Below are 26949 nucleotides of genomic sequence, written 5' to 3' on the forward strand. Positions count from 1 at the left end.
TCTATCCATTGGCATGTGTGAAGGCGAACCAACATATTGCATGTTATTTTCCAATGGATAAAAGGGCGAAACACTTTTTTTCATGCTATTAAAATCTATAACATTGGGTGTTTCATATTGATTTACTGAATTCATCACGTTGTTCATCGGCATATGAACTTCTAGGGTTGCCGATGCATGAGAACTCGAGTATACATGTTGCAAGTTGCTGTAATTATAAAAATTAGAAGCATGTAGATTGTTTTGAATCGGCATTTGCACATAGTAAGAACTAGGGCTAGCCGATATAGTAGGCATATCATAGGATATAGCAACATCAATATAAGAATTATTTTCATCTACATAAAAAGATTGAGAATTCATGTTACCGTGTAGATTGCAGCTTCTTGATGACCCTCTCTACGAAGCAAGAATAGGCTGAAGACCACTCGATGCTTCGTTCCCAGCAGAGTCGCCAATTGTGTTGGCACGCAAAACTACCGGACAACACTAGGATAACCGTCGTACTTTCGTGACGACGAACGGATGATTTTCGAGCAAATCAGCAAAGATACCTCAATTTCGGAGAGGAAAGACGACCGCTTTTCAGCGCAAAGCGGTAAAGATTGAACCAAATCCTAGGGCTGCTAGGGCATGGCGGAGAAGACGATATAGAAAAACAGTATGTAAAAAGAAAAGGTAAATTATTGTATTGATAGATCGATTGGTTCCTTTTCCTCAATCGGCCAAAGCCTTTATATAAGGGATCATGCTGAGCGTCCCCCGGGGGATCGGAGCTTTTGATCCCCCGCATCCAGCGCTCGACACGTGTCCACTAGGGACCACTCATGCACACGGAAGAAAAATCCCCCCACACTAGCGAAAAAGGCAAAGCATAACGTCGTCCACGATTATTCACTCGACAACTCTAAAAAAAAGACTATCCGCTCGACTTGCAGCGCGTCCAGCTCCGACAAGGGCGGCGTCCAACTCCAGCGAAGGAGGCGCCACGTCCATCTAGGAAGCACCTAGCTTGCAGCACGTCAACCCTTCTCTGGCAATGGCAGCATCACCTCCCTCCCCAACGCAGCACCTCGCGTGCCTTCCGATTGCAGCATCACCGCCGTCGCCGGAGATAATACATCACAGCGGTCGCTTGCAGCAACGTCGGTGGAAAATTGTAGCAGCGTCAGTGACCGCTTGTAGCGACACCGGAGGCCGCTTGTAGCAGCGGTGGCCAGCGGCGGCGTCGTGGCAACGCCGGTGCCGCCTTGTAGCAAACTAGCAAGGCTGGATTATCTCATCCCGGTGTCGCCGATGCAGCATCAACATGGTAGTCGTTTGCAGCAAACGCCGATGCCGATGTCCATGGTAGCCGATGCCGATGTCCATGGTAGCCGATGCCGATGTCCATGGTAGCAGCGCCGATTCCCCATGGTAGCATCGGCAGCGGTCCTTGTTGGTAGCATCACCGGCAGGCCTTTGTAGCATCGGCGGCCGGCCTTGGTAGCATCGCCAGCAGGCCTTTGTAGCATCGACGGCCGGCCTTGGTAGCATCGCGGCCGGCCTTGGTAGCATCGCCGGCAGGTCTTTGTAGCATCGGCGGCCGGCCTTGGTAGCATCGCCCGCCGACCTTTGTAGCAACTACTGCCTTGATTCGGAGCTCCGACGAGCACCGCCGGCATGAACTCGAAGCAACGCCGGCCCAGCCTCGCAGCAACAGCGGAGCACCGCGAGCTCGACCGCTAGGGCGGCCGCGACGAGGAACGCGAGCAGCCGGAAACCGCGCCACCAGACGTGAGCAACGCGGGGGAGTGGCGGCGGGTGGCGACGGAGGGAAGCTGCAGCGCGTGGCGACTATGGAGAGCAGAGGCGAGTGAAGATGCGGCGAAGAAGGTACGTGCGGATATGCGGGGAGCCACCGGCGATCTCGACGCCGGGAACCAGCAGCGGGCGGCGACACCAGGAATCGATTGACGGCCACACTGGGAACCACCGGTGAGCAGGGTGCTGCTTGGATTCGAAAATGAGTAGATGGGCGATGGGGAAGAGAGAGATGGACAGGGATAAGGTGCGGTCGTCGGTTTGGTGGGTCCACAAGGGACGCGTGTCGCTCGCTCGACCCGGGGGACACGTCGCGTGCGATCCCCCGGCGGAAGCAAAACGTTTTCCTTATACTAGGAAAGTTGGCGCGGCGCACGCCGCGCCCTGTGGGTGATTCTGATGTGTAAAATAAAAAAACAATTAATGGTTTGTATATTCGATTATTGGTATATATATAACCTCAATGAGACGACTGCTGTTTGGATTGATTTCTGTCGGGTGCCTTCTTTCTTAACACGTTGAATATTTTTTTATAGTTTAGATTATATTTCCATGCAATAATTGTCATTGGTTTTTTTTTGCTTGAGGCCGCATGTTTACTGAAATTAAAGTAATAGTAAGTTTAAGCGCGGTGCCATGTTGTGCCCGCGCGTGGACCTATTTCCAATGATTGTTTAGAAAGGCACAAAATATCTAAATTTGGCTGCATATTATACATACTGCAAATATTTATGAAATAATATGCTTGCAATTTGAAATAACTACGGACGTTAAATATGTTTGAAAATTTTCATAAGAGTTATTCATGTGACATGCAAGACATAGGTGTTTGAATGTGATAAGCAAATTATATCAATAATGTCGATATGGAAATTGAAAAGTTAGGTTAGAAACTATCTAGCACACTACATTTACTGTTGTCTAAAACTTATGAAGCTTAATTAGGAAAATAATATTTTGCTGTTTATGTGAATTATTAGAAAGTTATTTCTTTGGATTAGAATCGAATGAACATAAATAAAGTACATATATTTTTACTACTGAATATTGAATTATAATTATATCTATTTTTTAGAATATCAATGGAGGTTTCTGTACTTAAATGACATCCATTTGGAATGTCTATTTTTATTACCAATCTCAGTACCGTGCTTTCAGAGCATTTAAGTTTCCTTAGCACATCCAAACTATTAGGTTGGAATAAGAATTGGATTATGTTCATTTAACCTGTAAAGGAACATTTTATTTTGTTAAAAAAGCATAGGTAATATTTTACAAAGTGTATTAAACAGCTAGCACTAATAGAATAGTGAAGACAAAGATGAACTTGTTAACATCATCAAGTTTATTTTCAACTATGATTATTGTATTATTGCTTCGTGTTGGCAAGAAATAAATTGTGCATGTACTCTAACACAACCGTACGGTAATTCTCTACTCCATAGACTGCAGCTGCAGGTACAACACTACTAGTACTTAATTCGACACTTGTTACGCACACGCCGTGAGCATGTGACACAGGAACGCGCATGCAGCGAGTGCTCGAGTGTGTGCCTCCACGGCTAACACTGTCTCTGTCTGCCGCTCTAGTTGTGATTCCATCCTTATCCTTTTCTCCTCCCCCCTCTCCCTCTCTCTCTCAGATTCGACACAGCGGCGTGCCGGCGGCCAAGGAGATGTGGCTCACGTCGCGGCGGCCGGGCACGCGCTCAGAGGCTGCACTATGCGCCCCGCTGAGGTGTTGAATTAGCAGTCAGGACGCCGGCGTCCATGGCCGGCATGCTTTGATGACTGAAAGTGTGCATGCACGTGCGGGCGAGGCTCGCAATACTGAAGCTCAGCCGCGTCGTTGATTCGTAGAGCCCGAGGGCGAAGGAGGTAGTTTCCACCAGTGCATCGTGCTGTCGAGCCGGTGTGGCTGGTCTTCGCTGGATCCTACGTTTGTTCCATGCCACGCTGGGGATGCCATTGCGAGCAATAGCAAGCCGCCCGCTTGTTTGCAGGGCCAGACCGGCAGTAGAGCTGGAGGATGAGGAGCTAGACTTGCGCCATCCGGCTCCGGCAGCAGGCACCAGTGACCCAAACTGAGTAAGCTCACTGGCGATTGAGCGGATAGGGTGCCATCACCTGTGGATAAGCAAAAGATGCAGCATCAAAATCAATTCATAAGGTGCCTTTTTGTCTTCTCTTTCTCTAACTTTGATTAGCACATTGGTTTACAAATCGTAAGCATGATGTATACTAACTAAAACTTTTCCAATCATAGCTGTTTGTGTATCAAGAAAGATGAAAACTTAGTTGCATTTGATCAATACCTTGGTATACAAAGCTGTAGCATCAGAATTGTTAACACAATATTTCTTTTCCTAATTTTTTCTGGAAAGTATTTTTAGCCAAGTATTCATGTGCCTGTGTTTGGATTTTGTAAGCAAGTCATGGAAGTCCTATTGGCGCAACAAAAATAACATTAATTAATTCATTAAAGGTGGATGTGTAATCAAAATTATATGCTTCCCTGCCTAGCTCTTTTTTTCTGAACATTTACAACTTTCATAGAAGAGGTTTTGAACTCGTGTAGGAAAACAAAGGAAGGAAACCAATACCTTCAAGAGTCTAAGGAGGAATGATAGAGGATTTAGGCAACCTCCCGTGAAGTAAGCGCGGATTCAGCCGACAATAACTGGTATGTTATCTTTCTCTGAGGCACCATGGGTGCTTTGTTTCTGTCCTGAGTTACTGCCTGAATCAAAACCAAAACTATCACATGAAAGAGATCCAAGAGCAAAGGCCAGAAGAAAATAGCTGCGACACTCTAAAGCATGCTTTCAGTTGGTTCATTTCAGTGAAATTACTCATTGGTAGTCTGATTGATAACTGGAACACGCTTAAGAACAAACACCACGGAGACAGTAGGTCAATAAAGTGCAACCTATGGTATACTCATTTAGTGCAGGTACATACAACAACAGACAGTACAAAGATCAGAACTAAAGCAGGTAAACCTCAACTCATCAGATAGAGAAGTACAATAAACAGAGGTAGTTGTATGGGTCTCCTATCTAAACTGAGTTCATCGTGCCTGGAAATGATCTGTGACCATCATCTGCAGGCTTCAGTTAAAAACCTAAACATGGACCTGACCCTGCAATTAGCACGCTGTGGTTAGTTTGTCTTCTATGGATGGCAATGGAACTTCCTAAACTGAGCAAGATGTAAATACTTACTGTAACAATATTTAGACGGGAAGTGCCCTGCCCAGGATAGCATCGACATAGATGAACACATCGAGCACAACGCGTTGTCACAACATCTGCAGCGACATGATCGCTCTGTCCTTGACAGATCCTGGAAGCAAACTCCTCTCTGTCCATCAGATGATCAACACCACAAGACAATGCAACCGCACATCATTTTATTTCTGCCGTCGCTTCTCCCTGTCGGGACCCGTTTCACTGCTTCCTTTCCTCTTATTTGTGTACATGGGGAGGGGGACATGACAAAGAGGAAGCTTATAGGACTGTTTCCAACGGAGGAGATGAAGCCGGACCTCCTCAGCTGGCAAACCGAGGAGAAGCCTCATCTGCAGCCTCATGGTTGATTTCCTTGCTGGCGCGCTTGTCCTGGCCCGGTTCTGCAACTGCAGTCTGCAATAAAAATAGGTTTTAGAATCACTGCTTTGTTACGATGAAATGTGAGCTGTGCAACCAACAGATTAGCTAGACCACCTGGCAAGACTAAGATTTCTGCTTCCCCTTGAAGAGGGCCTTGGCCGGGCGTCTCTTGTCGCTGGTACCCTTTCTCTTCTTGCCTTCGGTTATCTGACCCATGTTCTAGTAGAAAGAACATTAGAGCACATGATGGCAGACTACAAAGCATCTTCATGTGCAGATTTAATCAAACTCACGCCAACCACACGTATTAGATGGTGCTCAGCACATATATAGTAGACCATATAGAGAGAAAATGAGATTAGATGGCACTATGATGCCGAAGGTGTAGTCTTTTACACATTGTTTTATAGGTTGTTGGATCCGGCCTTAACCTGTGTTGAGACGAAAAAAATGCTGAAAAAAAATCAAAACATTATAGATAACAGCATGTCTGCAGTGTAGCAGCAGGGTGAAGCACTGGGTTTCAATGATTTGTTGGCCTATCAACCTCCAGGCCTAGCCAACAAATAGCTACTGACAAAACTGCAAATAGACAAAAGAAATTGAGTTAGGTTTCCTTTTCTCTATGTGTTTAATACTGTGCCTTCAAAATAATCACACAAATATAGCTGAGAAAGATGCCAAATGATTTTCCTAACATCTGACATATACAACTCTGAATGACAAACATAAGGGCCGATTGAGCAGAAGAATTAATTAATCTGCTATTGTAAATAACTAAAAGAAGGATCAAAGGAGCAGATTTCCCTAACGTTTATTTTGCAGCTAGACCATCCATCTAATAGACTTCTGAAAAGTACAATACATCAGATAATCAATAAAACTGAATACGAAAAATAAACTGTGAGTGGACTGAAATTGAAGCGAGAGGGGAAGCTGATCTGAAGCAATATGTAGCCTGATGCGCAGCCATACTCCACATCATCTACCTCTTCGTCGCATCCGTAAATCCACGTTCAAAAAACAAAAAAACCCCAAATTTCACAGAAATAAAAATCGTAAGAAAAAGAAAAATCTGACAGCAGAGGTGGAGTTCACCAGCCGCCGCGGCTGTCTCCATCCTCGTCGGATGCTCCACTCTCAGGATGCTCCACTCTCATCGCCGGGCCGTGGTCACTATGGCCGTAACTCCGTATGCATCCTCGCTGCATCCTATCTTGGATGAGAGAGAGAGAGAGGAGGAGGAGGCTAGAGAGAAACGGAGAGGAGGATGAAGTCAGGCATGCTGACTGCTCGTCGACGCATGTTGTGTCGGGTGCAAGCCTCCCGTGCGCCGACGCCGCTGGGGACTCGTCGTGCTCCGGCGACCTCCTCCTTATCCGTCGGGGGAGAACAATGGGGAGGCCTCATCCAGCCTTCTCCTTGTCCTGGCGGCGCGCCTGAAGGTGCGATAGCCTCGCGCGAGTCTCGCCGATCCTTTCCAGTGGCGAGCGGGAGCGGACGGAGGCGGGCCAGAGCTTCAACACGGCTTAGCGATTGGGGCTGTGGAATTTGTGCGACGGGTGGGGACCCTGCTAGGGAGATCGTGCAGGAGATGCGTCGGCCGGCGGCGGCGTGGGCAGGCGAGGAGGTGCGGTGCCGGCGGAGCTCATCAAGGAGCTTGGCATGGTAGAGGTCAAGAGAAGATGAGATACCGCTGCGACGGGGTCTGTCCTTTCGAGAGAGGCCGTCAAAGAAAAATATCCGGTCAATGCGGTGGAATCGTCCGGCAATAACAGCAGCATGACACGTACTCCACTAAGGGCATGTACAATGGTATCCAGTAACACATACCACGTAGGAAATCAGATGACGTGGGAGAGAGATAAAACGAATAACCGCATAGTCTGTCTGTTAAGATACAGACGGTCTAATCCCGTAAAAGTCGGTGCTTACCGATGGCATCTTTTGCGTTGTATGGAGGGTGTCTGTTACGAGTACATGCGATATTTTTCTCCTTTCATCTCCATGGATTCTCTAGAAATCCTCCAGAGCCCATACCTCGCCGGCGTGAGACCGACTGGAGGTGGTGGTAGTGACTGTCGCGACGGAAGCGGCCGGCGCCAACCTGCGGGCATGTTTTTGGAGCGAGGTACTGGCCGAGCCGCCGAGGTGAAGGAGTACCGGAAAGGAGACACGAGAGTCGGTCGTCGTCCTCCTCGTCAGGGAAGGCGGATCGATTAATCAAGTCGGCTTTGGATGGCAGCATGCAAAGAGTTTTTGATGGATTCGTTTTCTTCTCTTTGTCTTTTAATCTTCTGTTCATACTTTGCCGGGGCGTAGAGCTTCTTGCAGCCGCCGTGGCGTGAAGCAAGTCCGGCCATCAGTTATGCTTGCAGGTTGCAGGATCTAACTCTCTAATCCTCCCCTCTCTCAGTGAGGAACAGTAGATCAAGAGTCTTCCACCGTGAGTTGGGCCTCTCCGGTGCCCTCTTCGCCGGATTAGCCGGCCGGAGCTGGACATGGAGCAGCGCAAGAGTAGATACTAGTAGTTTTAGTGTTTGTGTCTTGTCCTTTATGGCGTTTTGGAGTCGGTCGCCGGATCCCATCGGCCGGATCGGGCGCACTCTCTGCTTCATCTTCTTCGTTGGCCTGCTCTGGTGGCAGGAGCTGTCGCTTGCGACGAATCTGGAGCGAGACATCTCCATCAATAAGGCCGTCTTCTCCAACTATTGGAGGCTCGTCGACTTGGTGCTCTCCCGCGGCGCCGGTCGCTCACTAGTGAAGCTCTGCGTCAAGCTTTCAAGGTGGAAGTTGGGCGAGCATGGTGGGTCTGGTGAAGCCTTCTTCAATAAGCGGGCTATGGTGATTCTCTTCTTTGGCTGGAGTTCCTTTGTCCTTCTTCTCCTTCCGGCCTGCCGGGGTGGCGAGGGGATTGAGAGGTTCGGCATGGTGGGATTCGGTTACGGAAGGAATCGGGGAAATCATGTGCTGCAAATTTTCGGAGTTCATCCTTGGTTGCTTTTCGCAGCGACCAACCGAAAGTGTCGGCGGGCAGCATCTCCGAGCCTTGACGTTGTTGGTGCGTCAGGTATCTGATCAACCTCCTTGGAGGAGGCCCTTCGATGATTTCCAGCCGGCGTTCAACGCTCTCGCTGCTCCAAGTGGTTGCTTCCCCGGAGCTGCTGAGGGTGGCCGGAGTTGGAGATCGAGTTACGGTGGTGGAGTGGCTGGGCCCGATTGCTTTTCTTGTAATCTCTGTAGGCTCCTTTCTGCAATTTGTGAGGACTGCTTTGTATTTTGCTTTTTCTTTGGATTCCTCTGTAACTTGTACCCCACCGACATGAATGAAAGCAGCTAGGCCCTTTTGGGCCTTCCCCTTGTTCAAAAAAAAAAAAAAAAAACTCTCTAATCATCACTGCTAGCTCGATTGATTCCCCAGCTTGGTTCTTCTTTATTTGGGGAATTTGGATCGCTGAATAAAATATCGGCAACCGCTGAATCTTTCCAGACGACCAAAGCGATAGCCCACTGTATTACATGTCTTTAGGCCTATCTGCAGGTGACATGGATGTAAAGAGGTATTAACACATTTGGTACCACAACTTGCATGTAAGTTATATTTTAGTCCCACATGTTGCAAAGTGGACACGGATGACACCAGAACTTGTATAAGGTGGACAAATTTAGTCCAAACAGTCCGAATCATCCACGTAGGTCGCCAACTAGATTTGTATTTTTGCCGTAAAGTCCAGGAAACAACGATTAATGTGATTGCGCGTCAATATGATTGGGCGCTGGGATGAGATGTTTACAGAAGGGCACCCTGTACTCGATCTCCTCTGCTCTCCCATACCTTTTCGGCAATAACAGAAAGAGCTGCAGTTTCGGCGTGGTGGCGGAGACGACGGAGGTGGAGCTGCAGCGGTTATTCGTGGAGACGATGGATCCCGCCGGCCATGCACTACCGGGAGTACTTCGAAGATCCGCCGCACTACGGTACTGGTCGCGCCCTTCCTTTTCTTCTCCCGCGCCCTTCTGTCTATGTTCGTTGTCGTACTGCTCGTGGAGGTGAAGATGGGCGCACGATCAAGAGGATTTTACAAGGTTTTAGTGGCCGAATCCATGGGGAAATAGTGAAATAGCACTGACGATGAACCTTGCATCCAGGTTATAGTCCAGGGAGAAGAACATTGCTTGACTGCCATAATTTCAGAGATTAACTTTGGATGCCACAAAGTTCTATACCTGATCTGAATGAACAAATCCCTGGATGCACAAGAGGTTCCCCTCAGTTGGAATGCACCAGTACCTGAAGACATATAGTAGCTGTTCTGAGAACTTTGGATGCTTCTAGTGTTGAGTTCTAGTGAATTTGCAAATTTTAATTTCATATTTAAATTTACAAGTTTACTTTGTCATAAAGGTTGTTCTGTCCATGGTTTCAGTACTTATATATAAGTATCCATGGGTTTTAAATGATTTTGGTTGATATATTTACATATCCATGATTCCCAGATTTAAATGTTGAAATTTTTCCAGATATCTACTTGTTCTCGCTTGATTATTTCCATCCTTGATCTAGTTGAAGACTCTCTGTATGCCATTCTTAATACAGTAGCATTACCATACCCAATAATTTTGCCATTCTTAATTATTGCATACAGCCATGCTTACAAATTCCATTTCATACAACCATGCTTAGAAAGTTCGTGCATACAACTTGTTAGTGCTCATGCTAAAGCCTGTTGTGAAGAAGCACCTAGAGCATGAAAAACTCGGATGATAGCAAAGCTTGAAGTTACAGCTTGTTCCATGAAACTGAAGATCAACATAAATACCCAACTTCGGGAAAATTCTTTTGAAAATGTTACTGAATATCCAAAAGACTGATGTCAACATGAATAGCCTGAATCATATTATTATTCCACAACAACAACACTTGCATACACAGGCATATACATGACAGAACAAGCTGCTGCCACAAAGATTCTAGTGTTTATTCATATTACTTGATTTCTCCGCCCTCATTCTCGCATTGCAACTCTAGCCATCTGTAGCTCAGTAGTACATAAGCTACACAAGCTGATACATCAGTAGTACAAATTGTACATAATCTGCTACTTCTTCTTCTCTGTCTTCAACTTCAGTAGATCTTGATTTGGGACCTGATTCGAGCTATACATAGCAACGAATGGATCCAGGCATCATGGTGGCGGTGCTGGAAGCAGGATCCTGCCATCGAGATGACCCTGCAGTATATGAATTTGGGTTTCCAAGCTCAGGTTTGGGACCTCCGGTCTCCAGCCCATCGGCTCTTCCATGGCCCTCCTCATCTCCTCATTCCCTGGAGGAGCGTGACTTTGCTGTAAAGCTTCTCCTGCCTCGCCGCCTCCAACGCTGCCCGACGCGATGGCGTCACCTCCGCCGCCTCCCGAAGCGGATGAGCCTTTACCGCTCCCCGAAGCCTTCCACCAGCCCCTCCACGAGCATGTGCAATGGACCTCGCCGTCTCCTCAGCTGCCCGACGCGGTGGCGTCGCCTGCACCCGAAGCGGGTGCGCCTCCACCGCACGCCGACGCATTCTGCGAGCAGGTGCAGGGGACCTGCCCGGCTGCCCGCACTCTCCAGGGAATCCTCCCCTCCGTGCTCCGCCATCCTCGTCTTCCGCCGAAGAGCACTTCGACGAGAACTCGTACGATGCGGGCGGGTCGCCAAGGCAGAGGAGGCTAATAGCCTTAGAGTTGGGGAATTTGATTCCTGGCAACGCAACACAGCCTAGGGATTAGACCTTGAAGAAATATAGGAGGTTTCCGTGAAGATTAAAAATTATGGAGGTTTTTCTACAAATTAACCTTCCACCGTGTCACCCACGTGTGCGCAGCAGAAGGGTCCAGGACCTAAACCAATCCGATTAGCAAGTTGTGGCACCACCGGGGTCCACTTTGCAAGATGTGGGACTAAAATGTAACTTAGGTGCAAGTTGTGGTACCAAATGTGTTAATACCGTCTAGACCATTGTACATGCCCTAAGAAAACAATGGAAGAGCCACGATACCCTAAAACCGGAACCACCGGAGATTAGAGGTGCATGAAAGGAAAGAAATAACAGGAAAAAGAAGGTAACCGGCTTGGGAAGAACGGGTCAACCGGCTGCCTCCTGTAACCGCGAATTGCAGGAAAGGAGAAAAAGAAGGAAAAAGAACCAACCATCCCGTGCATGTAGGAATTGATTGTGCGGCTACAGTAAAAAGGAAGGACGTGGCAACGTGTGGTTGGGCAAAATGAGCGAGGGAATAGTTGCCAAATCGTTCTCCTTTTAGTATATGGGTTCAACTTTGATATAGGTTACTAGGAAGGTCAGCGCGGCGGCACGCCGCGCCCGTGGTGCTGATCTTTTAGCATAAGTAGTTAGTGGTTAGTATAGTTTGAGTGTGTTTTTTGTTTGCCAACTTGTGCGTTTGAATTATAGTAATGTAAGGAGAAGAACAAAGACACAAAGATCATGTTATAGCTTCATTAGTTGGATTCTAAAGGATGGAAGGGTAGATCACTTTTAGTAAGATGGACGGAAAGAGGCTGAAGATCAACTATTATCGGTGATACATAAACAGATAATAGTGTAGAATATAAATAACACCCGTGCAGAAAGAGATCATTAAATGGTAGATACATGTGCCATACAAAATAGGGTAAATCGGCCTCCATAACATATCAAAGGTTCCTGGTCATCAAGACATTCAAGTATCACATGTCATCAAGACATTCAAGTATCACATGTTCATAGCCATCAAGACATTCAACTAATGTTCTACGGGAGGCAGAGGTTATATAGGTCTGCAATCAGTGACCTGTAGACTGTAATAAAACATCCCGAGTTCAGATCACAGTCTAAAGACGACACTCAAGGCGAGAAACCATGTACCTATGCTATATTGCAAGTATGATTTGAGTTTGGTCTGCTCAGTAACATAATTCTCCACATTAGCATATAATGATGTTCTGTAGCTTGTTTCTCATAGTCAACGAAAACAACAGATTTCACAAGTTTTGCATCCCCAAGTGTCTTCTGAAAATTTCCAAACCTGGCCCTTTTGTGACTTCCTTGTTAGAACTGACAACAATGATGCTAGCAATGTATCTTGAGGCTGTGGTGCAAAACAAATTTGTAATACATTGCTTGAACTCATCACACATTTTAGCAGGTGTCAATTTGTAGTCAAGAAGAGCAAAAGGAAATAGGGGGTACCTATATCTTAATCATGCCTTCATGGACAACATAGATCTTAAGTAGGTCAGCAAAAAAAAAGTGAATGTTCAGAAAAGTAGTGAATGGGCTAATTTTTGGTGGTGGCAGGTGAGGAGCTTCCTATCCTATTAATCAAGTACCTTTTGGGCACTTCTTAAGAACTCCACAACACCATTGAGGACACCACTATGAAATTTAATATGAGCTGGAGGGGCCCTGGGTCCATGAGGTCCCTAACGAATTTTACATTTCGAATTATCTGAAAATCTTGGGACAATTATGAAATAATTGAGTTTGCACCTTCCTATTTGTTTCCTCAGCTCATCATAGAAACATATGGTTATTTAATCATCGCTCAAGTAAAAGATCTTTATTGATTGATTTTAGCATATTATTCTGTACACTTCTATAGACAACGATGCAAAACTGGCCAAGAGGAAACAAATGCTGCAGCAAGTAGACACCTACTTTATGAAGCATCTAACCATTACTTTTGTTAATAGTCATTGCATAACAAAGAAGAATTGGACAGTGCCGACGCTGCAACACGAAGGGCCATGTTGCGGATGGTATATAACTATCATGAGTATACAAACATGTTCACCTTTATTACTTCCGGGCATGATATCTGCTTCTAAAACATATGGGTGGTCACAGGTCACAACAATGCCTTAGAGTTAATGAACACAGCCCGCACCTATAGTACTGTCAGTTCAACATAAACTTTCAAATAGAACGAAGAGACGATAAATTTTTCAATTTAGTAGCAGAAATTAAATTTGCACTCATATCATAACATGTCTGATAGTAGTATATTATTACTAATCAATTACACATGCAAGAGATCTTGACATGGCTCCTTTGAATCCTTTCTATGCTAGCTTAGTTCAATGCAGGCTAAGACAAATGTATATACCTCTAGTGAATTGTAAATAATTAGAAGGTACTAATAATAATAATAATAGCATTAGCAAGAGGTACCAATATGCCCTGTGTACAGTTTTTGCATAGGCAGTCGAGGAATCCACCGCAAGGCTTCCTGTAGCAACCAATGGATAAAATAGCACCTGTATGGAGAGCACAGAGAGGGAACACATCAAACATATGCCAAAGATCAGGCTTGTATTGACTGCAAAATCACAAATGCTAAAACAGAGGATTCCTATGAAGGGGTCGAAGGAAACAATATTCAGTTAAGTAGCATAATACCTGCCACAACTCAAAAATTTATGGCCGAGAAGCATAAACTGATCAACACTAAAGAAACTTGAAGACGTGAGATTTAACTCCCAACTCAGATAATTTGACGACTAAAAGTCTGTATAGGATTAGCCTATGTATTAACACAACAATAGACTGATGGAAGGGTGATTTCTCTACTGACAGCTAACTAAGAAACAACGCTAGGTTGGCAATGACAACACCACACTAAAATAAATGCCTGCAAAATAATATTTTTGTAAGGCATTGCACGAAGGATGGTATTATGGTAAACGAATAGTTCCGATTTAGCTAATCAAAAGAAGAAGAAAACAGTCCAAGGTGGGATCACAACACTTCAGAACTCTATTGGTCAGCAATAAAAAACTAATTGATGATTATTAGCTAAAGCATAGAAATATATGTAGATAATTTCTTCCTCATGCTGCATCTACATTCTAGTAACATAGCAAGGATATCCACAATTGAACAGCCGCCTAAGATTTTGGCACCTCTTAGAAAAGAAATAAAAAATGGAAATATGCTGTGTACATGGATATCGAAGCCGCCTCAGCGGAACCCCATTTTAGATAAGGAACACCAAATTGTGACAAAAAATGAAGCAGTAATCGGAGTGAAATTACATCAGACAATGGAGCTGACAGGTGATGAAAAAGCTCATCTACACTTTCCTTCTGCAATTTTGCTTCTATGTCTCTCCTCAGGTGAATAGAGCAGCCGTGGGTTGGGTTTCTACACTGAATATACCCTTTCCTTTTGCCTCCACGTCCCTCCTCACTTGAGTAGAACAACCATTATTTTCTACATTGATCAGTAAAGCGCCATTACTACAACATGTAAATCAAACAGAAATCGATAATATCCTTGCTGAATGAAGATAATCAAACAGAAATCGATAATATCCTTGCTGAATGAAGATAAACCCCCACAGGCATGCACCGACAGTAACCCAAATCATAATAATCCAAGACATGAGATATGGGAGTGAATCCTAAGCTATAGAAAGCCAAGTTAGTAAAAGAAGATACCACAATCTGGTCGTGGTAACAGATTTATGAAACAACACGAAATAGAAGAAGAAAACAGTATTGCGGATTATTCGCAAAAAAAAAAAAACAGTATTGCAGATATGGGTTGCAGTTAGCGTCTTAGGGAGAGATGATGTTCAGGTTTCTGGGTGGGAAGGAACGGTAAGGATCTGGTATACCTGTGGACGGTGATGCTGCCGACGACGTCGGTGCCGGCCAGGACATCAAAATAGTGGACAACCATGAACTGAAGCAGTTTTGATTGATTTTGATCAGGACTTGGGTAAATGATTCCTGACCTGAAAATTGAAGAAACTGTGATGAGAAAGACACATGGGGATTTTGGACGGCAGTCTCTGTTCTCACCGCCAGTGCCCCTTGCCCCCGCTGCTCCAAGGAGAGGAAATAACGCCGGGTCCTTTGGCATCACCATCCATGCCAGGAACTCAAGCCAGCCACGATATTGGAGGAAGACCCAACTGATGCCATGGCAGCTGGTGAGGAAGGAGATCACGACAGTGGAGAGCTCATGCGGGGAATGAGTTGGCCAGGGATAGGAAGAGGGCGGCGGAGTTGGATCTTAAGGTGGTGGCGGCCGCGGCGCTACAACGCCTCTCCGGCGACGGATCTTGTGGCTGCCTCGCCGCCGGCGGGGTTGGGAGCTGCTTTGGAGGGGAACGGAGCAGGGGGGCGCGCCCAGTTCCTCTTCCGCCTTGCAGAGCCGTCCAAGGAGGAGAGGAGGGCGGCGAGCTCCTCCATCGTGCCGGCAGCCGCGTGAATGGCTACCTAATCGGCCGAGTCGGCTCCTCCCATAACAGTCCTGCCTCGGGAGTCGGGAGAGACAGGCGGGAGCCGATGACTCCTCCACGCCGCCTCTTGGGATGGAGAGGAGACGCCGAACTCGTCCCCAATTTTCTCTCCCTCCCGACGTGCCTTGGTATACGGCAGGGGAGGATGGTGGGTTAGCGGTGGGGAGAAGGAGATCTTTTTTTTTTGTTCCTCTCCTCACGACGTCGTCTCTGGACTGTTCGGTCAAAGCGGTGAAACTAAACAGTCTCGCTCAGGCGCACGTGGACAGTTAGAAAAATGTACTCTGTACGTGGCAAATAGCCATTGGACGGAAAGGAACGTGAACAGTACCCAATACCCAAAACAATCTCCTTTAAGCAGATGGGGTCAGCTTTTATATATAGTACTAGGAAGTGTGGCGCGGCGCACGCCGCGCCCGTGCTGTTGACTGTGGGGATTAATGGACTCTTCATATTTCGATCATGGCGGCATCAATAGATATTTAGTATGCTTTGACTTCAGCACACATATAAATTGATCCTCTTATACTTTCAGGGCTTTGCATTCTGCTACAAACTATAGCATATTGGCATCGATTTAAGAAGCACGCCGTGTCTTTACTATGTTCAAAAGTTTGTGAATTAGATAGATGAGCAGTTTTTTTTATTGAAATAAAATATAAACTCTAATATAAATGTTTTGGTATTAGTTTGCAATCTTTTAAAGTTCAGTAAAAATATCATTTTTATCTTGTTTGAGCCTCTCAAGTTTTCACGAAAACCCTTCGTTTTCTCCTAATTCTAATTCCACAAATAAATTTTAAAAAGGTTAGAGAGAGAGCATCACAGCTTATCTTTCCATCTTACCATTCTGGCCCAAACACCACCGAAAGCCCACCTCGCTTCCAACTCCATATGTGCTTATTCTCCCCTATAGGGCCACTTTTTTTTTTTTTTGCTTGAGAGTACCTTTGAGTGAAGAATAACAGAGAGTGAGTTGACCGGTGGAGGGCTGCTGTCGCCCGTCCCTATTTTTCCTCTCCACACGGTGCTTATGCGGTGCTCTGCTCGCGATAGTCGTTTGCCACTGAATCCATGGGGGGAGGGGCTGAGGGGTCGGCGCTTGGCAGATGCTTCTTGAGCAACATCGAGGATGGCGAAAGGGAGAGGAGCAGGAGATGCGCCAGGGGCCGGGATCTGGGACTCTCCATCGACGATGCGGTTATTCTTGTTGGCGTATGCTGCGGCCGCGGGAACTTACACGTCGACAAAAAGAGGCGCGGACCGGGAGGATGGAAGTCCGCTGCTCGGTTTGGGAGACGTGTCCGCAGCGGCCTGAACCTGGGCAGTGGAGCGCCGCCTGGAAGGCTGGGAGCTCTGTTCTTACAGCGGTGGGTTGAAGCGGAGCTAGAAGGGGTGGACCGATGGTCTGGTAAGCTACTTCTCGCTGGAAATCTATCAATTTCTATTAGTGCGTAGTATATTGCAAGCATTTTTCCTAGTACATAGTTTTTTTTTTTTTGAAGAATCGTATTTTGTAAAGAAGAGTAGCTGAAAATTTTCTTGTCCTGTCAGGAGTCTGATTGTTCTAAACCACCAAAAAAATAACAAAGCATGTAGCAAACGATTGTCATCCCACGGTTCGGCGCCCGCACCAATGATTTCCTCCTTGGCAGGATTGACATTGCTCGTCTCAACTTTGGGGTGCTTGCTCTGATACCAAAGGTCCCCGGGGCGGACCAGATCACTCAATTCCGTCCAATCGCTCTTATCAATGTGATTTTCAAATTTGTCTCTAAGGCGGTGGCTACTAAGCTGGACCCCATTGCGAACAGAGTCATTAGTCCCAACCAAACAGCGTTTATCAAGGGTCGCTTTATCCTTGATGGGGTGTTGGCCCTGCACGAACTGGTTCACGAAGTTAAGTCAAAGAAAGAGGCGTGTGTGCTGCTTAAGCTAGATTTCGAGAAAGCCTACGACGAGGTTAATTGGGATTTCCTCACGGAGGTGCTGCGTTGCAAAGGTTTTGATGTCGGGGTGGTTCACCGCATCTCCCAGCTGGTGGCGGGAGGCCGAGGCTGCGATCTCGATCAATGGGGAGATCGGGCCCTTCTTCCGGAACAAGCGGGGAGTGCGGCGGGAGACCCACTCTCCCCGCTTCTTTTTAACTTCATGGCGGAGGCGCTCTCGGTTATTCTGTCCAAGGCAAACGAAGTCGGGCACATTGCCGGGATCGCCCCTCACCCGATTCTCGGGGGAATCACGCATCTCCAATACGCCGATGATACTATCATCATGATCCAAGACGACGACGTGCAATTGGCTAACCTTAAGTTCATCTTGCTCTGCTTCGAAGACATGTCGGGACTCAAGATTAATTACCACAAATCCGAGGTGATAGTCATGGGGACTTCCCCGGAGCGACAGCAGATTGTGGCAGATAAGCTGAATTGCAAGTTGGGTGAGTTCCCTTTTATCTACCTAGGGCTCCCGATTTCGGATAGGAGGCTGACGATGGAACAGATGGTTGTTCCTCGTTAGAAAGTCGGCGGCTAGAGTGGAACCCTCGGTGGGGTAAGTTTATGTCGTCAGTGGGGCGTCTAATCTTATCCAACACTCGCTTAGACAACCTCCCCACGTTTGCCATGGGACTTTTTTGCTCCAAGACGGTATTCACGCCAAATTCGACACTCATAGAGCCAAATTCTACTCGGGAAGGGGTGGGCACCAAAAGGAAGTACCACCTTGTCAATTGGCCGAGCTGTTTGCGGACCCAAGGCGGTCGGAGGCTTGGGGCTGGTCAACTCGAGACTCAAGAATATTGCCCCGATGCTCAAGTGGGTGTGGAAATTGTACCAAGGGGGCGATCAACTCGGAAAAGGATCATCAACGCTAAGTACCTAAGATCGAACGATATCTACGCCTCCACGGGAGTGAGGGGCTCCCGGTTCCGGCGTAGCTTACACGAATCAAACATTTGTTCAAACTTGGGGCCGGACATCTGCGTCCGTGATGGCACACGCACGAGCTTCGGATGGACAGATGGGCGGGTGACGGGCCTCCGAAAGACGAGTTCCCAGCCCTGTTTAGTATCGCTCTAGATCGGATGGAGTCCGTTGCTCGGGTGTGTACCGAGTTGGAGCCGATGCGTTTCGTAGACAACTGCCTCTGGAGCTCACGGGTGACCACGGCGAGCTTATTGCCTTGATTGGATCAACCACTCTCTCCCAGGGCCAGGATACGGTTTCGTGGCTCTTGGAGGAGAATGGGATTTACTCGGTGAAATCCATGTATGCCCGATTGTCGCGCGGGGGACGATTGCTCATTTCAAGGATGTTTGGGCCGCTAAGATTCCGCTAAAGATCCGCATCTTCTCCTGGCAGTTGGTGCTTGACCGCCTTCCTTCTAGCTCCAACATCCTATCCAGACATGGTCCGGGTAATGGAAAGTGCGCCCTGTGTGGTGAGATGGAGACTGCAGACCATATTTTCTTCGGGTGCTCTCGGCGAGGTTCGCCCGGAGCGTCATTAGGGAGATCCTGGGTTGTAGCTGGTGCCCAGCCTCTTTTCCCCAATTCTTTGCGATTATCTCCAACTTTGCTTGGTAGAGCTAGGCGGACGATCTGGTGCCTGTTCATTGCACAATCTTGGGCCTTATGGGTGATTAGAAATAAGCTTACTATGGAGTCTAAACTTATCCGACACCCAGCTGATGTTACCTTTAAAACTATGTTATTTATGCAGCACTGGCTCGGCGTGGCAAAGCCAGCGGACCGTCCCTGGCTTAGGTGGTTGATCGCGGCGCTAAGAAGCATCCATGCCCAGCTCATTCCTGCGGATCCGTGAAGCTCGAATCGTGAAGCTGGTGCCGGACATCTACCCCTGTCTAGTCGTTTTGGGTTCTCGGTCTGTTAGGGAGGCCGACCCCGTTATGTTCCTTCTTTGGCTAAGCTGTATGCCGCAGCATGTAATAACTATGTCTGAACCTTGCGGGGCTTTATTAATTTAAAGTCGGGCACCTAGTGCCTTTTATCTAAAAAAAAAAGTTGTTTTCACTATCTGATTACTACTTGAGTTTGTTTGCCCCTCAAAATTTTCTTGCTCATTCCGTGGATCTGCTGTTGCTTCTGCTTCAATAGCGTGGGATGTGGAGGAGGGTTTCATCACCGTACCCACGGCGGACGAAAATAGGGGATGAGATGCGAGAGCCCAGACCCCAGAGCCTTGGTCTACTGAAGCGGTAGAAGCAAGGGCAGCGGCAGAGATAGGGGAACTGGAGAGGATTTAAGGAGTTTGCATCGCCAATGCCGTCAGCAAGCTGTCGCCACAGAAGCAGGAGAAAGGAGCAGTCGACAGAACAACTCGAGCAGGTGCAGATCGAGCTGACACCGACTGGTATGTTGTACTTCCTTCTGTGGTTACTGTGAAGCAACATATCTTAGAATCTGTAATCGTACATGTATAACGTCATAGAAATTCACAATGTCTCTATCCGCCATTTGTGAGAGCCGAACCATCCTGCGTAGATCTGAACCATAATTTTGGCACTAAGGAAACCACGGAGCAAAAGCTAGAGGAACAAAACAACTATAACACTCTGAAACATACTTTAACTATGAGTGTAACTTCAGTTTTGTCATTCTGGTGATTAATGAAGCTCTCCTTTGGTAGCTTGATTCATAATCAAAAACTCGGTTGTAGGTAGACAAAATCATGTAGACACAGTAGATCAATATAAAGTGGTTTTTTTTTCTGGAACAATAAAAGGAGACATAAAACAGGAAACAGAAAGAGAAGCTCCTGATATATTTGTTGACTGCAAACGTGTGCAACAAAAACAGTACAAAGAACAGAACTGAAGAAGATAGTAACACGTTCAATAGGAAGGTACAAAAGAAAACAGAGTAGCGGCTACATGATTTTCCTATCTAAACTAAGTTCATTATGTCTGTGAGGGATCCATCTCTGTAGATAGTATGAGCACTGAAAATCCATAACCATCAAGTACTGGATTGTCGAATCTGAGTCCTTGAACATGAACCTAGTTCTGCAATTAATATTGAGTGATTAATTAGTACTCTATGCATAGTAAATGGAATTTTCCAAATAAGCAGCATGCAAAAGCTCACTGTACCTATACTTAGACAGGAAGCACTCCATCTAAGATAGCATCCACATATATGACACATCGAGCAGTGGTCACTCACTTGCCATCTGGAGATACTTGGGCCAAAGCAGCTAGATACCCGAACCATGGGTGTAGAGCTTCAATAGTAGAAGACCATCCAGTACATTTGTATGTTATAAATGTGTTGCCAAGATCCGAAGGACTGTCATTTGTTACCGTCGTGTACGTTCTCACCAGACAAAATGGAGCTAGCACATATTCAATTATTGGCACTGAATTTAAGTTGCAAGGTAGGCCAGTTATTTTGAGCTGAACAATTTGGGTTACCACGCAACAAACTGAAGGCCATTGTATTATTAGTTCAATCTCTCCATTGGTGATCCATTCATGGAATAGAACTTATATCATTTTGTGCAAAGATATAAAGGGGTAATCTGGTTAAAGTATAACAGGAATGCACCATCTTTTACGTTTTCTTCGATAAACTCACTCATGTGCCGTAAGTAAGTAGCAGACATAGGATGCAAAATTATGGCTGACACGTACTTTTGGATAGCTTTAATATCAACCATTCTTGGTGAAATGAAACATTCAGCTAGGAACACTATGTTTGTGTTGGTTATCTAATTATGCTAGCACGTACAAAAGCCAATGAAGCAACCAATGGATAATTTAACTTGACAGTACTTTTACTAATAGAGCAAGCAATGCACATGCTAAAACAATCAAAGTTGTAGGGTTACAAAAAAATTGTGCGTATTCTTCTATTCCATTACATTCTTAGTGTTCATCTTGGAATCATTTACTTCTGAAATCTCTTGGCAAATCAGGAGCAACCTTGAAAATCCACTCTACTCACTGGATTCTGAACTTTTCCTATCAATATGAAGAAGAGCTAGTTTTATTCAAGCAAATTCAAGAAGTTTCCTTACTATGCATGAATAAAGCAGTGATAAAGACTGTAAACTTTAGCTATGAACGAAAACTCTTAGAAAAGGTAGGGCATATGTAAGACACGAATCTTAATGTAATTTAGAAATTTCTACTTGTTAAATTCTCGGTTGTGAGAAATGGCACACCTGAACTTCCACTCTCAAAGCCAGTCAGTATCGAGCCAAGAATCCATGCCATCGATCACTTTATCTTCTCAACTTGGTACTACTTGCTCAATAGTTTGAATCTCTTACTACCTTATTATTTTCTAACCTGAATGAAAAGATCTAAAAAATAGTGCTGCTGATTGAAAGTAGAAAGAAAGGATATGGTACCAGTAATGAGTAAGAGTATGGCATAGAAAGTAGATAAATACCATCTTTTGATCCAAGTTGAAACCAAGGATGGCTCACGTTATAGATGAACTAATTACCAAGTAAAAAAAAGTGCAAACTGCCAAAAATCCGCCTTAGTTCCTTCTTTCAGAACTAACTGAAGAAAAGAACATCTAATGAACCTCATATCATGTCTTTAATTGTTCAGGAGTCGACATGCAGTAAAATAGAAATACCCAGCCATGATTTTATCTTGCCGTCCATAATGTCCAAAGCCAGGAGTTGATTTCATTGAACGCCCTATTATTTCTTGCCGTCCATAATGTCCAAAGGCAGGCCGCAAAACAGATTGGCAGTACTGAATGTGTGGTACAATACCTGCATAGGAAAAAAGGAAATAACTGTAAATTGCTGAGAAATCTCAAGTTATTAACCATGTGGAAAACTAATAGCACAATAAGAATTGAATTTAGACATCTTTTGTTCTTTCCTGATCGACCTCATCTTCTGCCTGACAAACCCAACACAATTTCTTAAGTCGTTTCTGCAGACTGGGTTTAAGAGTTACCTTCTCTGGTATTGTTCCTATACAGGGAGCACATCATCCTCCAAGCCGATAGCCACCGGTCACCGCAGCCTAGAGGCTAACGTCGACGTGCCGAAGACGACCTCACACTCCGTCACTGTACAGCTGGACTCGCTGCAGGGGTGGAAGCGAGGTCACAATGAGAGACCCGTGATGATGCGTAATGATCATATGCACTGGAAGGAGAAAAAAACATGTGAATCCTCACATCAGTGGAGGTCCACCTTATGGCCACGCCCTGTCCTCCGCTGCATCAAGTGCAAGAAAGTGAGAAAGAGAGGGGATAAAGGGGGATGAGAGATGAGAGATGAAGAACTTCGAACATAATTTCACTGTAGGGACATGACACATGTTTTGGCTGAGGTCCAGCCGACGCCACAGTGCTCGATTTCAGACCTTAGAAACCATGGCATCCAATCTGGCTTATTGGCTGGCTGGACACTGCTTCCTCCTAGATTGAACAACGGCGGTGGCCAGATGAATCAGCGGGGGAGGAGAAACTTGTAGGAGGAGAGGAGATCGTCTGGCTGGATGCGTTGGCCCCCAAAAACGGCAGTGGCTGATGGATGACTTCATCGGGGAGGAGAACTGCCGCTGGATCGGAGGAGGTGCACGTTCGTGCGATGTGAGGATATCCAGGAAGAGGAGAAAGCGGTGGCTGCTCCCTCGCGAAGGATCGCGGTAAGCGGCAGGATAGACCAGACGTGGCACAGTTATATCAATTTAACCGGAAAAACCGGAAACTATGGGTGAGAAAAGGAAAGAAGAGCATAGAGAGGAGAAATAACCGGAAGCATTAAAAGGGGATAACCGGAAAGAAGCCGGTAATCAGGGGTTTCCAATGCAGAAAAAAAGAGAAAATAAAATCCTACCGAAGGGATCTAGAGTTACCGATTCCTAATCTACAGTAGAATTAGCTAACGTGCCAACCTTTGATTGGAGGATAACATAACGTGAACAGGACCCAAAACGGTGAGGTTTCAGCAAATAGGGTCAGCTTTTATATAGTTATATATATATATATATATATAAGGCGCGGGACTTCGTGTTACAGGGCTGGCCGGACTTGACGTGCGCAAGTAAAACTCAAAAGCTAAAACCGACCTTGACACTTTCCTTGGATGGTTACGATACGTAAGTGCAGACCCTACCAAATATAGTTTTTTTTTTTTTGCGGAGCCCTACCAAATATAGTTACAAATCTGTACGTGACAAGGTCCAAAGTGCAGCCATATTATATATACCTTCACGTATAAATACTATTTGGCCCACAAGAAGGCAAATCAACGTACCATGTGCATGCAATTATCGCTGATGCATCTTCCTTGCAAAAATCTTCTAGCTGTGCATCTAAAGCCATGTAGGACTTATCCTTGGTACCATCCTTGAAGATTATTGCATATCTCTGAAATCTTTTGAGGACTTGTCCTCAGTAAGTGCAGAAAACGCATAACTCGATATGTCTTGTCCTGGTAATAACCTTTAGATCTGTCTGTGTAGCATCTGTAATGAACTAATCAAACCTGCATTTTGAACTAAACAAGTCCAAATATATATGGGTCAATCAATAACCTAATCACCTGCAGTTCAATTAATTTGGCCGATCATACAAACCAGTTAGCCAAATTACGCCATCAACACCAACATTTTTTTTTACATGTTCCCAACATAGCTTTAAGAAAAATTCAAGACTTAACCACAGAATGTTGTTATTACAACTCAAATAATTGTCGCCAGAAAGACACCAAAATTTTGGGAGAATATAATCTACCTGCATAATATCATGTACAGAAACCTATCCTAATTATTGGGTTGCCTTAACAGGATCTTAGATATAAAGGTATTTTTGTGGAGGGCAAAACACAATAATATGAGGTTAGAAGTGAAGGACAGAAGAGGACAACAATCAACAATCTGGCAACTCAATATATAAAGGGGTCATGTCCTTCTGAATCGGTAAAATCCTGCAAACATGCACCACCAGAGTTTGCCTACAACATCATATTCTAGCATGGCATGGTTCCCTTTTCAGTGCACAAACATGAACGATATTGAAAGGAAAAAACACCAACAAAGGATGAATATGGAGATGAACTATCTGCTTGTTAAAAATGCAGGGAAACACTGCACATTTAACTTTACCATGTAAGCCAAACCAAAATTGCACACAATAAATGCATTTATTATTAACCTCTTAGAAGCTAGAACAAAGCCCACAGAAAAAATACAACCAAGCTTACTCTTTGCAGGTTGCTTAAAACATGAGACAAACAGCTTGCGCCATCTATTTGTCAAATAAAATTATGATGGATGTTAGGGTAATTTCTGAAAAAAATTCAAGTGTTTATGCTGCTATGATATGTACATAACACAAATATATATTACTGAATCACATAATTCTCTCCCGTCCGTGCGCCATGGCTTTCACATGACTGGTTGCATTTGCTTGATCGCTAAGGTTTTGCGTGAGAAAGAAGAGGCGACCTGAATCATTGAGAGGTTGCAGTCGTCCAACATGCCGGGCGCCTCAGTGACAAGCACGTGAAGACCTTGACGCTGAGCATGCAGCCAACTATGTTTCTGAGGGCGGCATATTGTTGACGCCAACTCTCGACTGTGGGGTGGACTTCCTGGCCAAAGACCACACCGGCAGCTGAGCACATATAATTAAAGCATCATCCAGATATAGTGTTTTCAAATCAAAGCAATATCATGGCAGCATTCAGAGACTTTACTCACCTACTTGTACAGTCTCGAACAGCTCCAAGGAGAAAAAATGCATGATTTCTTTTGACATTTCATTCAGGAATTTTACACTTCTTGTTGGACTTCAGCTGCTACTCTGGTATCACTTTTGAACATGATTTCCATCAGGAAAGAGCAAAACTGATGATCGCATTCTCCATTCTACGGAATACTAGATTTGCAGATGTGCATCCATTTTGTCAGTTAACCGGTTGGATGAGGTATTACTTAAGCTGAAGAGACGATCCAAGCACGAGTCGTTACTGCACCTGCAATGTGCCGAATGTAGCAGGTTAGTACAATATAAGCCTTTGCAAAGTTCACTTGATTTCCCAATAAAATCGCATGAAACAGAGTTCAATGCAGAGAACAAAAGTTTATCAATAAATCTGGCAAACTACTAACTAAGTAACACCTGTTATGGCAGAAGCTTTGGCTATGTGTCATGGTTGGAACTTGCGGTCTCCATTGGAGCTAATGCGGTAGAAGCGCAATCGGATTCTATAGAGGTAATACACTATTGCTCGGGGCAAGAACGGATGTGGAATGAAGCAACTGCAGTTTATGCAGATTGTTTGACGAGTGCGGGAATCATCGGGAAGGTTGAGTTCACTCATTGTCCGAGAGAGGTGATGAAGTGGCGCATCAAATAGCTAGGTGTTGCTTTGATTCGAAAAATTCCTGTAATTGGATCGATGAACCCCCTAGTTTTATTTTGCAAATTCTCGTGAATGATGCAACTATTATCTGATATTAATAAAGCTAGCCGTAGTGGCCTTCCCTAAAAAAAGTAACTAACTGACAATTATCATGATGTTCTGAAGTCTATAGGATTGAATTAAGCATTACATCCGTAAGAATAAGAGAACGATCATGAACCATATGTTAGAGCTTGAAGGTGTATTTTTCGATGGCGCCAACAACGCATCAACCCTACGCCATCCTCAGCTATGCAATGCCTGAACCCAACCCAGAATTGAGACAGCTGAAAGTTGCGTTCTGTCAACGTCGGGCCGCTCACCTCGGATGAAGGTCGTGACAGGAGAATGGTAGGCGTCGGCGAGCAGGAAGAGATGCACCTCCACGAAGGCCTTCCTTCGGATCTGTACCCATGACAGCTACGACTTCCATGCTGCAGGGCCTATCGATGTGGCCCTTGAGTAGGGCGGATGGGGGAGCTCTTCCGCAGCGCTTGCTCGCCATCGCATCGACTGAATGCACAGAGGGAGCAAGGACAAGGGGTCAGCCGCCGCCTAGCAAGGCACGGGAAGAAATGGGGCAATGACGCATGGCAATGGACGAGGAGGTGCAACAGCCCTGCCGTCTCCTCAGGTCTTTTAGACTATTCATAGTGGGACTAACATAGCTAGTAACATCACACATCTTAAGACATTTTGGTGACATGACATGCTAATAAATAAATAAAAAAAGTGAGGTGGTAACTAGCTATGTTACCATAACATCATACACCTCAAGGCAAGATGAATCTACAACATAATAAATGATGCAATACCATTCCCAGAAACTCAATTCGGCTCCCGGAT

At 45.5% G+C, this 26949-nt stretch overlaps 3 protein-coding genes and 2 long non-coding RNA genes across 10 annotated transcripts; 3 read left to right on the forward strand and 2 right to left on the reverse strand.

The window, feature by feature from the left end:
- Positions 1 to 3164: 3164 nt before the first annotated feature.
- LOC124666137 lies at positions 3165 to 6681 on the reverse strand. Of its 2 annotated transcripts, XR_006990810.1 has the most exons (5): positions 6513 to 6681; positions 5529 to 5996; positions 5028 to 5447; positions 4407 to 4945; positions 3165 to 3930 (listed from the first exon to the last, which is right to left on the reverse strand). It is a non-coding gene; the product is annotated as an uncharacterized LOC124666137 (long non-coding RNA). The 2 variants fall into 2 exon arrangements; XR_006990808.1 differs by lacking the exon at positions 6513 to 6681 and having other exon boundaries at positions 5529 to 6470.
- LOC124666136 lies at positions 3308 to 26584 on the forward strand. Of its 2 annotated transcripts, none has more exons than XR_006990807.1 (4): positions 3308 to 3973; positions 4382 to 4486; positions 25535 to 25697; positions 25833 to 26584. It is a non-coding gene; the product is annotated as an uncharacterized LOC124666136 (long non-coding RNA). The 2 variants fall into 2 exon arrangements; XR_006990806.1 differs by having other exon boundaries at positions 3309 to 3973; positions 25582 to 25697.
- On the reverse strand, positions 13436 to 15523 carry LOC124666134. Of its 4 annotated transcripts, none has more exons than XR_006990804.1 (3): positions 15258 to 15523; positions 15071 to 15190; positions 13436 to 14664 (listed from the first exon to the last, which is right to left on the reverse strand). XR_006990804.1 is itself a non-coding variant. In XM_047203490.1 (3 exons), exons 1-3 carry the CDS (start codon positions 15326 to 15328, stop codon positions 13610 to 13612), a joined length of 291 nt encoding a protein of 96 aa, XP_047059446.1. In that variant the 5' UTR covers positions 15329 to 15523; the 3' UTR covers positions 13436 to 13609. The 4 variants fall into 4 exon arrangements, 2 of the variants coding, with proteins under 2 accessions (XP_047059446.1, XP_047059445.1); XR_006990805.1 differs by having other exon boundaries at positions 13436 to 13709; positions 14487 to 15190; XM_047203490.1 differs by having other exon boundaries at positions 13436 to 13709.
- Positions 16701 to 19895, forward strand: LOC124666132. The gene is made up of 2 exons (XM_047203487.1): positions 16701 to 17111; positions 19818 to 19895. Exons 1-2 carry the CDS (start codon positions 16775 to 16777, stop codon positions 19874 to 19876), a joined length of 396 nt encoding a protein of 131 aa, XP_047059443.1. The 5' UTR covers positions 16701 to 16774; the 3' UTR covers positions 19877 to 19895.
- On the forward strand, positions 19896 to 23353 carry LOC124666133. The gene is made up of 2 exons (XM_047203488.1): positions 19896 to 20073; positions 22668 to 23353. Exons 1-2 carry the CDS (start codon positions 19983 to 19985, stop codon positions 22955 to 22957), a joined length of 381 nt encoding a protein of 126 aa, XP_047059444.1. The 5' UTR covers positions 19896 to 19982; the 3' UTR covers positions 22958 to 23353.
- Positions 26585 to 26949: the final 365 nt, after the last annotated feature.

This window comes from Lolium rigidum, chromosome 6, assembly GCF_022539505.1.
Source record: "Lolium rigidum isolate FL_2022 chromosome 6, APGP_CSIRO_Lrig_0.1, whole genome shotgun sequence".
In the NCBI taxonomy this organism is placed as follows: domain Eukaryota; kingdom Viridiplantae; phylum Streptophyta; class Magnoliopsida; order Poales; family Poaceae; genus Lolium; species Lolium rigidum.

What these genes read in the sequence shown, in the direction of transcription:
- LOC124666134 (XM_047203489.1), bottom strand. Translation starts at nt 15,328, where the DNA reads ATGGATGGTGATGCCAAAGGACCCGGCGTTATTTCCTCTCCTTGGAGC. An exon ending in GGGGGCAAGGGGCACTGGCG is followed by an intron (nt 15,191 to 15,257) that starts GTGAGAACAGAG and finishes TTCAATTTTCAG; the next exon opens with GTCAGGAATCATTTACCCAA. An exon ending in GGCAGCATCACCGTCCACAG is followed by an intron (nt 14,691 to 15,070) that starts GTATACCAGATC and finishes TACATGTTGTAG; the next exon opens with TAATGGCGCTTTACTGATCA.
- LOC124666132 (XM_047203487.1), top strand. Translation starts at nt 16,775, where the DNA reads ATGGGGGGAGGGGCTGAGGGGTCGGCGCTTGGCAGATGCTTCTTGAGC. An exon ending in AGGGGTGGACCGATGGTCTG is followed by an intron (nt 17,112 to 19,817) that starts GTAAGCTACTTC and finishes CTGCTTCAATAG; the next exon opens with CGTGGGATGTGGAGGAGGGT.
- LOC124666133 (XM_047203488.1), top strand. Translation starts at nt 19,983, where the DNA reads ATGCCGTCAGCAAGCTGTCGCCACAGAAGCAGGAGAAAGGAGCAGTCG. An exon ending in GATCGAGCTGACACCGACTG is followed by an intron (nt 20,074 to 22,667) that starts GTATGTTGTACT and finishes GTTCCTATACAG; the next exon opens with GGAGCACATCATCCTCCAAG.